Here is a 15,167-nt window from a genome sequence, read left to right as displayed (position 1 = left end):
CTCTGAAGGCTTTGACCCTTAAGATGGTCAGTAAGAACCTCTCAGCTGAGTCTGAGTGAATCTTTGGAGCCCAACAGAGTTACACTTAATTTTCCGCAAGAGAAAAATGTGTTGGATAAGCTCACATGTGAGGTATTAAGAGAAATTCCATATTGTGCTGCTTCTGACTCTGCCTCATGGGTTGAGTAAGGCCTCGGTGGAGTTTGGTTCAAAGGTGTTGAGTGTCTGCTTCCTCAGCCAAGGTGTCTCACTGCCCTTTTAGGGAAAACACCATGAACAGCCAGAACTGTGTCAATCAAGTCTATTTTCTGTTTTTCAGCATCTTGTTTTGAAGAATTGGGGTGGGAAAATGGTAGATGAGATTCAAAGTAAAGGAAAGAATCAGTTCTAGAACTGGGGCACTTTGCTTCAGGTACAGGCATCTGTCCCAAATATGTAGCAACACCTCCCTCACATATGTGAGTAGGTTCACTTTTCCTCTCCATCCAGTGAACTCCACGCCTTCCTCACTGCAAGGAGGGCTTCTGCCTACCAGGCACCTACCCAGAGTCACCCAGATGGGGATTGGCATCCCTCACAGAACCACCAGTGCTTCTGGGCATGGCTTTCACCAGGGCAAGGGCTGGAAGGCAGTAAATGAGAATCCCTACCCCATGAAGAGATGGGACAAGAGAGGTGTCCAGACACATACCCTTTCTCTTCTGCCATACCCAAAGAACCCAGGGAAATCTTTGAAGCGATGACTTTTTTATTAAAGTAGAAGAAATCTTTGCCCCACTAAGTTTTGCTTGTCACTATTGCTTACTACTAACTTTCACTAATTCAAATCTGTGTCACACTGCTGCTCACACATATACATGTGTTTCTTACCTTAGCCTAACCCTTCTCAGCCCCTGGAGTCATTACTTCTGTTTTGTTTTTCTTTCTTTTCTTTTTTTTTTCTCTTTTTCTTTTTTCTTTTTTTAATGGCACTAGTAAATGACAACCGAAAGTCTTAGGAAATCCTAACCTGAAAAGGAGTCTTTAACTGGCATGGTTTGATTAATACTTTACCTGCCCACCCCCTCTCCCCCTACACCCCCAAAGACTTGAATGATTTTCTTTCCTAGTGCTATATGATAGACCTGTAAAAAGTGAAACCTTTGCTGCTGCTTTTCTGGGTTTACATATTTTTTTCCTGCCCTTAATAATTTCTTACCTGTGCTTCTCTGATGACTGTTACTTTCTAATAAGTGCAGGAAGGAGGTGAGCCTGAGATTGTTTCTCTGACTCCCCTTCTCACCCTACCCCCAAACTACATGCTAACCTCTAACACACACAAGACCAGGAGCCGGGACTCAGCAGAAGCTGTGTGGGTGTTTTCTCATATGCTGCCACCGTTGCTGTGGGAGCTGGCCCCTGAGGGCCTGTGACTTCCCAGGACGAAGGGTTCCAAGCTACTGTTGGTAGGGGAGAAAAAGGCCTTCTGCATCTGCCTTTCTCCGTTCCTGTTTAATGACTCAGCCTTTAGCCTCCTCCCACCCTAGCTGCCTCCTTTTTCCTATCTGGAACTGTTTCCAGGTCACCTGCCTAGTGCAGTTCCTGGCCGCTCTCTCCAGCCTTGCCCACCTTCTGGTGACACTGAGAGCACAGACCTGTGCAGAGTTCAGACAGCAGGGAGGACAACCTCTGCCCATTGGACTCTGCCTGAGGACGCAGATGGGTGGGCAAATGGTGCTGGGAGAGAAATTCTTACCTTCAAACCAGGCTGTTTCATCCCTGCACTGACCCCCTCTGACGCCTCTTCCCCTGAGGGGACAGAAGGCAGAGGATGGTTGAATGGCAGGGTCTGATCCCAGACTTGCTGTGGCCTAAGCCTCCTTCAGCTCTGCTTTGGAGTGCTTCAGTGCGTGAGAACTGCTGCTTGCTTGTTTCTCCACTAGGCCTGCACCAGCACTCAGCTGGTCCCTGCGGCTGACACACAGTCCCCGACTTGGTGACTGAACACCAGGCTCCATTAGCTGTCCAAGTGACTGCTTCCACCCGATACTTTTGGCGCTTGAGGATGGGGGGGGAGGGAGGGTTATTTAAAATCCAAGGTGGCAGTAGAGGATTCCTTTTGCTTTAAAATCTTTGGACTAAAAGAAAAATGTTTTTTATATATAAATATATAAAGTAAATTGTTATGTAACTATTACTGTTTCCTGTATGTTCTAATTTTGTTTATGATGTAATTAAAGGAAATAAGCTGTGAAGACTTTTCATTTTGCTGTGGAAATAGCCTGACTCGGAGCTGTGATTCTTAACTTCCTTGAACCCTAGAACTACAAAGGCTCCTGAGGCTGAATGAAGGCACTTCTTTTTGGCATCCTTATATTTTTTTAAAGATTTATTTATTTATTTATTTATTTATTTATTCATGAGAGACACACACAGAGAGAGAGAGAGAGACACAGGCAGAGGGAGAAGCAGGCTCCACGCAGGGAGCCCTACATGGGACTCGATCCCCGGTCTCCAGAATCATGCCCTGGACTGAAGGCAACGCTAAACCACTGAGCCATCGGGGCTGCCCAGCATCCTTATATTTTTAAAATATTCTTTAACCAGTACCCTTATTAATTATTTTAATAGGCTTAATAGCCTTTAATACCCTGAACACCTGTCTCTAAGAAAAACAGAAAACATAATATAAATTAATATAAATCAGAGTTTCTAAAAACCTTTGTTTTAATTCATTTGACAGCAGCAGTTCAACTGAGTCCCCTGTGAGAGCATTGCCCTCACCTTGACTAGGAAGGAATGATGATAGACTAGTATAATGGTTAAAACAACTCCAAGCCAGATTGCCTGACTTCCATCCGAATAACCTTGGCCAGTTGACCCTTCTGTCTCCGTTCTTCATTGGTAAAATGAGGATAACAGTACCTACTTTTTTAGAGAATGAAGATTAAAAAGATAATGACAACATGGTAGATACTTGTTACCTGCTTTTTTGCCCTTCGTGTCAACAAAGTTCAGTATCTAGTCTGTGCAAGAGGCTCCCGGGTTGAGACACATACACAAAGGTTAATCCAGTAGGGTTCCTGTCCTTTTGGTGGAGATGAGCAGTGGAGCCAAAACAGCAACCTGAATTTCAGTCTGAAGTTAACCACCCTGTCGTGAAACACCCGTGGGGAGCCCTATGGAAGTATAGGCCACATGTGATCAGTGCTGAGATAAATGATCAATAAGGAATTAAACAGATCTTTTTAAGAGGGCATCTTGGCTTGTCTTCCACTCCATACATGTGAGTTTTCTGTTTTCGTGTTTGAAATTTCTTTTTTTAAGACTTATATATATATATATATATATATATATATATATATATATATATATATATATATATTTTTTTTTTTTTTTTTTTTAGAGAGAGAGAGAAAATCTCCAGCAGACTCCCACTGAATGCAGAGCACCAACCTGGGGCTCAGTCTCACAACCCTGTGATTATGACCTGAGCCAAAATCAAGAGTTGGAGACCCAACCAACTGAGCCACCCTGGTGCTCCTCAGTGTTTGAGATTTTTAATAATATTCCGAGGGGGGGCACCTGGTGGCTCAGTCGGTTGAGTGTCTGCCTTTGGCTCAGGTCATGATCCCAGGGTCCTGGGATGGAGCCCACATCAGGCTCCCTACTCAGCAGGGAGTCTTCTGCTCCCCCTGTCCCCCCATGCCCACTCATGCTCGCTCTCTCTCTCTCTCTCTCTCATAAATAAGATCTTAATAAAATAAAATTCCCTACCCTAAATAGTTCTCTCTTTACTTCATCCCTTTAAAAAAAAAAGATTTTATTTTTAAGTAATCTCAACGTTCAACGTGGGGCTGGAACTTATGACTCGAGATTAAGAGTCGCATGCTCCACCAACTAAGCCAACCAGATGCCCCTGCATTTTCACTTTTTAAAACAGTTAATTTAATATAAAATTGGTTTTCTACATGGAAAAGGATATGCAAAAAAAAAAAAAAATCAGTTTCAGGTCAATTATTGACCTAAAAGTGAAATGCAAAATTAAAATTTTAATTTTGCAAAATATGCATAGGAAATTATGACTTTAACATATGGAAAGATTTCTTAAGACCTAAAATACCACTACATTATTTTAAGATTTATTTATTTTAGAGAGCATGAGCAGGAGGGGCAGAGGGGGAGAGAGAAGTAGACTCCCCACTGATCAGGGATCCCCATGCAGGGCTCGATTCCAGGACCCCAGGATTATAACCCAAGCAGAAAGCAGATGCTTAACCTGACTAAGCCACCCTGGAGCTCTAAGTCTCTAGAAGTTTTAAATAAGCATAGTAATTTGATAGTTGAATGGGCTTTTTAGAGGCTCGGTGCCCACACTAGTTGGAAAAAAGAAAAAATCCAGCCAGATTAATCTATTCCTCTGAGACTCCATCCCTTGCTCTAGTCTATAGTTTAAGGAGAGAACATTTCCCCAAGAGGACCAAAACACCCAGAAAGTTTAATAAGCATTGAACAATACATTAAATATATATGTTCCTTTAAAAATTAACTTTTAATTTCAAGAAAAAGAAGAGGTGAATACAATTTTAAATTAACAGGAGTTGATGCACCCAGTGTTTAGGCAGCACTGCTTGGGGCAAAGGTGCCTTTTCCATATTGGCAGGTTTCATGCCTCACAGGCTTGGCCAGCTGAGCAGAAAGAGATGTGAGCCTGAGGGCTGCTCCCTGTCTCTCTAGGGGTAGGATGTGACGCTGCACCTGGAGCCTGATGAAGCAGCTGAGGATTTAAACCAGGCTTCTGGTGAACATGGGGCCCCAGAGAACCAGGCTGGCATCAGTCTCCAACTCTTGCAGTGGGATGTCCCTGGGCCTAGGTGAGAACCAGGTAGTAGCCATCTGGATTCTGCACTGCAAGCAGTGAAAAGAGCACCACTGGGATAAGACTGGCCAGCTACCACCTCTGCCGCTCCCAAACCAAGCAGCCTGCAGGGCATTGGCCATACCCACGTGTTCCTCCCCCAACTGAATCTCCGTCTTGAGGAAACCTCCCTCTATCCTGTAGGAGGGATAGAGGGCAAGCATCTGAATAACCAGAACCACAAGCCAACTGGTCTGGTGCTCTATGCCTGGTGATGCCCAGAAGCATCTCCTGCCTTATAGGATTGGGGGGGGGTGCAGAAGAGACCCTCTTAATAAATGCCCTGACAGGGATCCCTGAGTGGCTCAGCAGTTGAGCGTCTGCCTTTGGCTCAGGGTGTGATTCCCCGGGTCCCCGGATCGAGTTCCGCATCAGGCTCCCTGCATGGAGCCTGCTTCTCCCTCTGCCTGTGTCTCTGTCTCTCTCTCTCTGTGTCTCTCATGAATAAATAAAAATCTTTTAAAAAAATAATAAATCCCCGGACATAGAAACTGGAACATTTCTTCCCTCGTGAAGATGCATTTATTCAGGGTTTTCTTCCTGAGCAGTAAATAGTTGCCTTGCAGCTATATGAATCTGTCCCTTTGACATCAACAAAGCTGGCACTCAGATGTTTACTAGTTGATTGGGACACAGCACACACTGCACCCCACTGCCAGCATATACATACCTTCGAGGAATCTTAATCTTTCTAGGTTCTGCCAGACACAATTCTCTCTAAAACCCCTACCTTTTTTAACCACAGCCACAAAGTATGATTCATCCTTGAGATTCTGAACCACCTGCAAGGGAGGAGGGGTCACTAAGACAATTCTGTTCTCAGAGCCAAACTGAATAAGCCAGGGCAGGAAGAGGGAAACTGGGCCGGAGGTGGAAGAGTGATCAAGGCCCTTGTGGGGCCTGACTGAGAATCATGACTTATTTACCTGGTCGCTGAGGAGAATGAGGATGCCCCCAGGGCCCTGGTGGAAGAGGTGGTGGATCTGATTGGCTGGGAGGGCCAAGAGCTCAGCCAGTTTCCCCATCAGCTCCACAGCACTGAGTTCATCTAGAGGGATCTCTTGATAAAAGCCTGGGGGTGTGGGCAGCACAGGGCAGGGATCAGTGGGGTGCCCTTTACTGGGAAGGAGAGTGCAAGGTGATAGCCTCTTGGGGGACAGACTCAGGAAGGAATAAAGAAGGAAAGAGGCTTATAAATCCACTTAATCCTCACCTATTCCTCAGCTTTGGGGAGGCCTCAGACTGTAGGGAGCCCCAATTTAAAAAGGTGAGACACCTACATATGAATGGCTGAAACCCAAATACAATAAGATTACAATGTTCTAAACCTACATATTAACAGAATGACAAAGTCAGACAGGGTTGGGGAGTAGAACATGAAAGAATAAACCTAGGATACATCTTGGAAGGAGAAGACTAATCTGGTCATGGAAGACACGGGAATGCCAAGGAGGGCATCCTTGGATCCCAGGAATGATGGAGTATCATCCTCTCCTCAGGCCAGAAAAGGTTTAATGCAGCTACACCTGGATCTCTTGCCTTCTGGAAACAGAGGCCAGACCCTCACCTGAGTCATGGTTCTTAGGAACCTCATTCTCTCGCCCTGAGGCCTCCTGCGCCACATACAAAGTCAGCCGGTGACGAATGGGTCTGGATCAGAAAAACAGTTTACATATCAACACTTCCTACCTAAATTAACAGCCCCCATCCCTAGCGGGGGAGGAGGGGAATCCCACTCCTCCCAGGTCTCCAGGGAGATCACCACAAATTTAATGAATGCTGGGCCCTGGGAGAAGAGAAGATGAGAAAAATTCATCTCTATCCTCCGAGTAATGCAAGTGAGATGGCTACAGAAAAAGATCGCAGGACCTAACTTTTCAGCGCATCCCTGCCAGCCTTGCTCTGTGACCTCAGGTCACTGTCCTTGGGCCTGAGTTCCTTCCTCTTTAAAAAGAGGGTGTGGGACTAAGTGGTCCTTAAGGTACCTTCCAGCTTGAACATGCCATGAGACACAACCATTAGCTGAGTTGGTAAACGCCACTACAGAGGAAAAGGGCTCCTGGTTGGCAGTACCCAGCACCTGGCTCTAAGAGCATTGAAAAGGCGGATCCCATCGGCAGCCCCGCAGATCTGGATAAGGTCCTGGCGGGTAAGCTTCAGCAGATCAGTGCCTGCAGAATCAGACAGGACCAGATTGGGGGAAAGAGGCCTGGGATCAAGGGTGGCAAAGGACACAATCCAACATCAGTCTACAAATAGCCTTAAGTATGTGCAGACATGGGGATCAAACTTGGGATTCAAATCCCAGTTTTGCCATTTGCTTCTTAGCTCTGTGTCTTGGGGCAACTTACTTAACCTCTCTGAGCCCTATCCTCATGGGTACTATATAAATTACATGGGATAATACAGAAGAGAGCCTTGCAGGCATAGTGCCTGGCAACTTTCAGTCCTAAATAGAAGTCAGCTGAAGAACACACAGCAAGCCAGGCCATAGGCAGATCCCTGTGTGAGTGTCCTGCCCTCAGTCCCCTACAGGTAAGGTCCCTGCCAGACCCCAGCCTCACCAGTGAAATTGGCCAGCACCCGGCAGTAGCTGGAGAACCGGTGCTGGTGCAACCACTGCTGCGTCTCCAGGATGGAGGCTCCAGGGTTCAGATCCTGAGGCATAAAGAGGGCAGTCCTGGTATCACCGGGGGCCTAGGGACTGAGAGCAAGGGGTAGGAGCAACGCAGCCCTGCCCTTGGGGGCCGCCAGTCTGAAAGCACTCAGGAGGCTCAGCCTGCCGGTGGCAAGTGCCCAGTCCTCTGTGGCCATACAAGCTCTGTCCGCCAGGGGGCAGGGCCACCCCACTCTGGAGGGTGAAGCCCGAGAAGGCTCTGGGATAGAGGTGGGGGGGATCGGAAAAGCAAGACGCACCTCAGCCGGGCTGCCCCCCAAGGCGTCCAAGGCGAACGGTGGGGAGGAGCAGAGCCTGTGGGGGAGCAGAGAGTCGGCAACGCGGCCAGCCCCGCTCCCCCCGCCCCCTCCTTCCCTGGCCTGCAGAGCTTGTTGGGTCACCCCGCGTGTAACCCGAAGGGCACAGGGCTGAGCCTCCTCCCCTCCGCCGCACCCCCAGCCCGGCCCCTCCCCGGACCGCTGAGCTGAGGCGCTCTCCGCTTCACGCTCGCCCCCCCGGGGCTGGGAGGTGCCCTCCCAGCTCACCTCTCCGGGGACAGGAGCTTGCAGGAGTGGGGAGAGGTCAGAGCAAGAGGGCTGAGAGGCGAGTAGGGCCCAGTGCCGGGGTCCGGCCACGGCGAGCACTGTGGGGAACAAGCCACAGGGGTCAGCCTCGGCGCTCCTCAGCCCTTCCGTGAGAGCGGACAGGGGCCTGCGCCGGGCCAGGCGTGGTCCCTGCCCCAGGAGGCCCTGACAAGCAGACCAGACTCCCCTGGAAGCAGGAGAGAACACTAGCCGAGGCCTGGCTGCGGGAGCGGGCAAAGCTTCCAGGAGCAGCTGGCCAGCAGCAGCGCGGCAGGGAGCGAGCCGGGAGCGGGGTGGCCCGGCAGAGGGGGCAGCAGGTAGGTGGGGCCACGGCAGGTGCAGGTGCGGGAGAGAGCCCCGAGGCTGCAAGGCGTTAGCGCCGAGTCTCCAGCAGACGGTGCAGCTCGTCCTTGCAAGGAAATAGGTGGAGTCACAGGGCACTGTGATGATCCTGGAGCAGCCACAGCCCTCGGGCCTCAATTTCCCCACGTGTACAATAAGGATGTCTCCTCCAAACCCCTCTCTGGCCCCCACCACCTCGTGGCACCTGCACAAACACCGTCCTCTCACAGGCGGCCTGATACTTGTCTCTCTCCTGCAGGGGCTGCTTCTCTATCTTCTCCCGGTCCGTTTTCAGTTTGCGGTCAGCTCCTTTGGGCTACAGGAGAGTGACAAGGAAAACTCAGCGGCACCCCCTTCACCTGCCCACTGCTCGTTACAGAAGAGGCTCTAGAACGAGCTCCAGCCCCATCCCTCCGTGTAGAGAGAGAAAGAAGGGGACTGCAGGCTGGCATCCGCCCAGCCAGCCAAGCAAGGGTGATAGTCCTGAGAAGGATGGGAAGGGACCTGCCTGTACCTTGAACACCTTGATGAGGCAGCCAGCTGAGTGCAGGTGCTCAGGGGGAAGTTCCTTGTCCCTGGGCTTGAAAGTGTCAATCTGGAGGCGGAAGGGGACGCCTTTCTCCCCACCTTTTTTCCGAGGAGTGAACTCAGTGCTGATACAGTGAACCTGAAGTGAAGAAGAAGCAAAGAGAAAGCAGGGTGACTGCAGGTCCCACCCACATTCAAGAAAGTCCACTTAAAACCTGTTACCTGGGGCAGCCCGGGTGGCTCAGTGGTTTAGTGCCGCCTTCAGCCCAGGGTGTGATCCTGGAGACCCGGGATTGAGTCCCATGTTGGGTTCCCTGCATGGAGCCTGCTTCTCCCTTGGCCTCTATCTCTCTCTCTGTCACTCATGAATGAGTAAATAAATTAAAAAAAAAAAAAAAAAAACTGCTACCTGCTTGTCACCTGTCAGCCTTTTACTGCAGCAACTTTCCATCCCCAACTAAAATTTCTTCTGAATGCATGACTTTATTAGGTTCTTTCCCTTGCTCAAAATTCTTCAGTAGCTCCCCACGGTTCTGGGCCGAGAAGCAAAGTTCCTGACTCTCGCATTTGAGCACGTTAAAAAGTCAAGTCAAGCCTTTCTGTGAGGCTGCTCTCTCTCACCCATCAGTGAACACACTGACCCACCTAGCCAGCCTAATTATGGCCCCCAATACACTTGCACAGTGCTCCCTAGAATCTTCTACCTGGAAAGCAATGCCTTCTCTCATCTAAGCCAAAACATCACATTCCAGGGTGGAGTTGCCAGTTAAAATACAGGCTACTCAGTTAAATTTGAATTTCAGATAAACAAATAATTTTTTCGTATATATATGTCCCAAATATTTCATGGGATATTCTTTTCCCCACCCCATGGGTCATTCTTATACTAAAAAGTTTTTTAGGGATCCCTGGGTGGCGCAGCGGTTTGGCGCCTGCCTTTGGCCCAGGGCGCGATCCTGGAGACCCAGGATCGAATCCCACGTCGGGCTCCCGGTGCATGGAGCCTGCTTCTCCCTCTGCCTGTGTCTCTGCCTCTCTCTCTCTCTCTGTGACTATCATAAATAAATAAAAATTTTAAAAAAAAAAAAATAAAATAAAAAAAAATAAAAAGTTTTTTATCTAAAATTCAAATTTCACTGAGTGTCCTGTATTTTATTTGCTAAATAGAACAGTCTATTCCAGGAAGCCTTCCCACCCTGCCACTCCACACAGCTTGTGGCCTCTGTGTACTGCCTGGCAGATCTTCCCCTCTGTTTACCTTCACTGCCCACTATAGTCCTCCCACAATCTTTTTTTTTTTTAAGATTTTATTTATTTATTCATGAAGACACAGAGAGAAGCAGAGACATAGGCAGAGGGAGAAGCAGGCTTCCTGTGGGGAGCCCAATGCAGGACTCGATCCCAGGACCCAGGGATCACGCCCTGAGCCAAAGGCAGATGCTCAACCACTGAGCCACCCAGGTGCCCCAGCTCTCCCACAATCTTGCGAAGAACAGTTAAAGGATCTTACTTGACAGGTGGGGAAACAAAGATCATGTGACCTGGGCAAGGTCCCACTAAGAAGGGGGGAAGTGAAATTGTACCACATCCACCTGACCTCCCCTCCAGTCCAGGTGCTTAGACCATGATGAACACTCAAAAGAGGGACACACAGGTAACTTTTGACAATACTGTTGGATTATAAAGGGAAACCTATTCAACCTAGAAAAGATGGAGGACTCTGCCTCAGAGTAAGGAATACATCCCTGTTAACACTCAAGGATCCTTTCTTCCTCCCTTTTCTCTGGGCAAGAAAAAGGGGAAAAAGTACAGTAAGTTGTATACATACACATGTTGTTTTTATCCAACGGACATCAAACTTTAAATGCAAGTTTGTCTTCTACTTTCTCTTTACTTATAGGAAAGCAGTTTCTTTTATCATGTTCTGGCTACATAATTTCCAGTATACATCTGCAGTCAAACTTAGGTAAAAGTCAATCTTCTTCCAACGGATGCTTTGATTGTTTAAAATCTTTGAATATGAGAAAGAACGCTGCTATGAAGAGCTAGTCAATATATCTTTGTGTACTTATTGAACACTGCTGTCAGATAAATTTCTTGATATGGAACCACTAGGGGGTGGGTGCCTGGGTGGCTCAGTGGGTTAGACGTCTGACTCTTGGTTTCAGTTCAGGTCATGATCTCAGGGTCTTTTTTTTTTTTTTTTTTTTTTTAAGATTTTATTTATTTATGGGCAGCCCGGGTGGCTCAGCGGTTTAGTGCCACCTTCAGCCCAGGGTGTGGTCCATGGGATGAAGTCCCATGTCAGGCTCCCTGCATAAAATCTTTTAAAAAATTGTATGTATAAAAAAGAAAGAAAAGAAATGGAATGACTAGTTAAAAGACTAGGAACCCAAAATTTAATAAATTTTGCCCAAGTGCCACTCTACCCACAGAATGAGTACACTAATCTGCATTCTCAGGATATGAGGGTGTCTGTTTCCCCAAACTTCACCAATGAACCTTTTTTATATGTAATTTTAATTAGCATTTTCTGAGGTTGAACTCTCTACAATGATTGGCAGTTTATATCCTTCGTGTATAAAATGTCTGCTTATATCCTTGGCCTATTTTTCTATTGAGCTTTCATCTATTTTTTTCTTTTTTTTTTAAGATTTTGGGATCCCTGGGTGGCGCAGCGGTTTGGCGCCTGCCTTTGGCCCAGGGCGCGATCCTGGAGACCCAGGATCGAATCCCACATCGGGCTCCCGGTGCATGGAGCCTGCTTCTCCCTCTGCCTGTGTCTCTGCCTCTCTCTCTCTCTCTCTCTCTCTCTGTGACTATCATAAATAAAAAATAAATTAATTAATTAATTAAAAAAAAAAGATTTTATTTATTCATTCATGAGAGACACAGAGAGAGAGAGGCAGAGGCACGAGCAGAGGGAGAAGCAGGCTCCATGCAGGGAGCCTGATGTGGGTCTCGATCTTGGGACTCCAGGATCATGCCCCGGGCCAAAGGCAGGTGCTACACCACGGAGCCACCAGGGATGCCCCTTATCTATTTTTTCTTATTGATACATGAGAACTTTTTATATATCGAGGATATTATGCATTATATGTCACATATGGCAATTATTTTTTCCCATTTGATGTCTTCTTTTAATTTTGCCTATGTATTGCAGACCATTACTTTTTATGAAGCTAAGTTCTGTTCTGAGTTTCCTAGCTTCTTTCATTGCTTCAAGGTTTAACAAATCCTTCCCTGCAATGAGATTCAATAAACATTTAGCCATATCTGGGGCAGCCCAGGTGGCTCAGTGGTTTAGCACTGCCTTTGGCCCAAGGCGTGATCCTAGAGTCCCGGGATCAAGTCCCATGCCTGGCTCCCTGCTTGGAGCCTGCTTCTCCCTCTGCCTGTGCCTCTGCCTTTCTCTGTGTGTGTGTGTGTCTCTCATAAATAAATAAATAAAATCTTAAAAGTAAAAATAAACATTTAGCCATATCTGATCTTCAAGGTGCTTTCTGTAAGCAGTTTGTTCTTACTGTTCCCTCACCCCAACCCAAACTCATCTTCCTTTCCCAGCTACCACCCCCATCTGACTTCCGGCCTCCTCCCAGTCCCAGCTTCAGACTCACTTGCAAAAAGAGGGAGGTCCTCTTGGTTGGGTCCCAATTAAACTCCACCATGTTGAGTTGTGAGGGCAGCACTCGGGGTTCTATCACTCCCACAGACAGCGGCACATCTGCAGGCACAAGGTGGCAAGTAGGGAGCAAGGCTCAGCCCTCCCCATCCACAAGGCCTTCTGAGCCAGAAAGTGGCCCTGAAGAGTCTCTGGTCCCTCCCCATTCACCGATGTCCAGGATGCGGTCCCCTGGCCGGCTCCACCTCCACCCATCCAGCTGTTGCTGCTCTGTGTACTGCAGGCGTCGGTCATGGAAAACCACACGTACCACACTCTGTGGGCACAGAAGAGCATGGCTCACAGGTCAGAGGGTGCCTGGGCATTTGGGAACCAGTTCCCACAGCTGGGGCAGGCCAACCATCCCGCCCTCCTCACCCCACCTTGCTTCCTGCCGTCCGGGGACAGAAGAACTTAGATCACTAGGTCTGTGTCCAGATGCCCACCTCCCCCCAACAAGCTGTGAAACTAGGGAAGTAACTTAGAGGTCCTGAGCCTCAGTTTCCTTATCTGTAAGATGGGGGAGTGAATCCCTTCCCACTCCTCGTCACTCTACTTATTTTTTTTCTTGCTGCACTTTTCAAATTGCAATTGGTAAATCAATTTGTCATTGCATAAAATTTGTGTAATCACATGTTTGTCTCAGTAGAATGCAAGCTCCCTGAGGAAGGGAACCACATCTGTTTCTTTACTGTTGCATCCCTAGCTCACAGAACGGTTTCTGGCAATGCATGGGAGCTAAATATATAATTTTTTTGAGAGAAGGAATACTGTATGTGAATAATGCTATGTAAATGTATTTCTAAATCCCAGATCTGCTACTTATATGTCCTTGAGATTAACCTCTCTGCGCCTCTCCTCAGCAATTCCTCCCTACCACCGTGCTGCTGTGAAGGTCAAGTTACAAGGTGAGGGTTACATGGAGAGGGTTTTAACTTGACAGTGACATCACAGCGATGACACTGGCTTCCTGCCCAGCGGGACAGTCATACCCAGCCCTTGCCAGTTCAGGAAGGGGATGCATTTACCTTCAAGAGCCGGGCCCACTGGGTGGCATCACTCAGCTTGGGACTGCAGAGCATCCGCACCTCATAGGACTGGCCTGGGAGAGGTCAAGGGGATGTGTGAGCCCCACTGGGGTAGAGATGGAGCCTGTCCACCCCCATCTCACACTGCGACCCAGCTCCAGAGCTCGCTGCCCCGCTGAGCCCTTCCCTTCCCCAGGCCCCGTACCCTGGTTCAAGTAGGTGAGGGTCTCTTCCTGCTGCTTCACAGCTGGGGACGTGGCTGCACAGAGCACGTACTGGAATGTGGGGCAGGGAGGCTCAGAGCTGGGGATGTTGTGCAGCTCTTCCTGCTTCAGGTATGGCAAGGGCAGGGACTCCCTGCCGGGAACAGGAGAGCATTGGTGGCTTTCTGCCCCGTCCACCTCATTCCCTATGGGGCTCTGCTGCTCTCAGCCAGACCTTCTGGGGAACCAAAGGCTTCTGTAGCAGGCACTCCAGAAGCAGCCAGGGCCTCAGAGTCCCCGGTTCAACTCTCTGGCTTCTGGGAGACCTCCTTTAAGGGGCAAATTCCAGATCCTACTAAACATCTCCAAGAATCAGCTGTCAATTACTTGTTTGCAATCTCAGGGCTTGTCTGATACCAAGTAAATGCCCAACAAAAGTGCCTCAAGAGGGTGGGTGGTCAGGGTGTTTTGAGATGTTCCAGGATCCACTAACCATATGACCACTTCTCTTCTCCAAAAGGAACCCAGGCACAGGAAGCCCATCTCCCTCCTCTATCTGTCCATGCAACTCAGACCAGGACCTTCCCTAGAGGCTGGGGGAAGGGGTTCTGGCCCTTACCTGAGCAAGCCACTTGGTGGCCCTGGGTACAGTTCCCCGGGACTGGGCCACAGGTGATCTGGCTGGTTGTGCCAAAACAACATCTTGGGAGAGGGAGAAAGGCCAGCTGTGTGACAGAGAGCTCAGCCTGGGTTGGGCTGGACCCACTGGACTGTCCACTTGGGGCCCCAGCCTTTATACACAGAAGCAAACTCACAAAAGGGTGGGGCAAGGCCAGGAACCTTCTATTGGCTAAGCACCCAGGGCTTTAGAAACCACAGGACCTATCAGGCAGCCCAGGCAAGGGGAACCAAGAAATGGCATCCCCAGAGCTCTCCACCAATCGTTAACTCAAAGGGGAAATGGTGGTGCCACAAAACAAAGTGCCAGGGATGGACAACCACTCCCCACCACTCCCCAAGAAGCTTAGGGACAAGGAGGGGCAGGCTTGGGCTTCGAGACTGGCCCCAGATCCATAAGCCATGTAGAGTCCTGGAGCCCCACAGGCCTGGGCCCTTCACACGACCCTGTGAGAGGAGCCTGACTGCTCCAGGGGACAGGACAAGTAGACACACGGAATCACATGGACCTACAAAGGGCCTTTACTCTCACTGGCCTCCCCTTCCCCCCATCCTTCCGCTACAGGTGTAAGAAAGCAGGACACCTGTCC

The 15,167-nt window shown here is 48.8% G+C and overlaps 2 protein-coding genes across 6 annotated transcripts in view; one reads left to right on the top strand and one right to left on the bottom strand.

Annotated features, from left to right (window-relative positions):
• Positions 1-9,373, top strand: part of FBXL20 (F-box and leucine rich repeat protein 20) — a 114,890-nt gene extending 105,517 nt beyond the window's left edge. The window contains exon 16 of the mRNA XM_072780381.1: positions 8,739-9,373. The gene's annotated coding sequence lies outside the window, so the exon portion shown is untranslated. The remainder of the gene's footprint in view (positions 1-8,738) is intronic.
• LOC140606659 (transcription factor CP2-like protein 1) lies at positions 4,507-14,680 on the bottom strand. Of its 5 annotated transcripts, none has more exons than XM_072780376.1 (15): positions 14,519-14,680; positions 13,902-14,053; positions 13,697-13,770; positions 12,840-12,945; positions 12,625-12,731; positions 8,994-9,146; positions 8,685-8,795; positions 8,099-8,196; positions 7,814-7,868; positions 7,462-7,555; positions 6,978-7,068; positions 6,465-6,547; positions 5,824-5,969; positions 5,628-5,679; positions 4,507-5,332 (listed from the first exon to the last, which is right to left on the bottom strand). In XM_072780376.1, exons 1-15 carry the CDS (start codon positions 14,599-14,601, stop codon positions 5,229-5,231), a joined length of 1,509 nt encoding a protein of 502 aa, XP_072636477.1. In that variant the 5' UTR covers positions 14,602-14,680; the 3' UTR covers positions 4,507-5,228. The 5 variants fall into 5 exon arrangements, 4 of the variants coding, with proteins under 4 accessions (XP_072636477.1, XP_072636479.1, XP_072636476.1 ...); XM_072780378.1 differs by having other exon boundaries at positions 4,507-4,887; positions 14,519-14,679; XM_072780375.1 differs by having other exon boundaries at positions 4,507-5,679; positions 14,519-14,679.
• Between the last annotated feature and the right edge of the window lie 487 nt (positions 14,681-15,167).

Source organism: Canis lupus, chromosome 16 (assembly GCF_048164855.1).
Source record: "Canis lupus baileyi chromosome 16, mCanLup2.hap1, whole genome shotgun sequence".
Taxonomy (NCBI): domain Eukaryota; kingdom Metazoa; phylum Chordata; class Mammalia; order Carnivora; family Canidae; genus Canis; species Canis lupus.
This window is presented reverse-complemented; position numbering and strand designations above follow the sequence as displayed.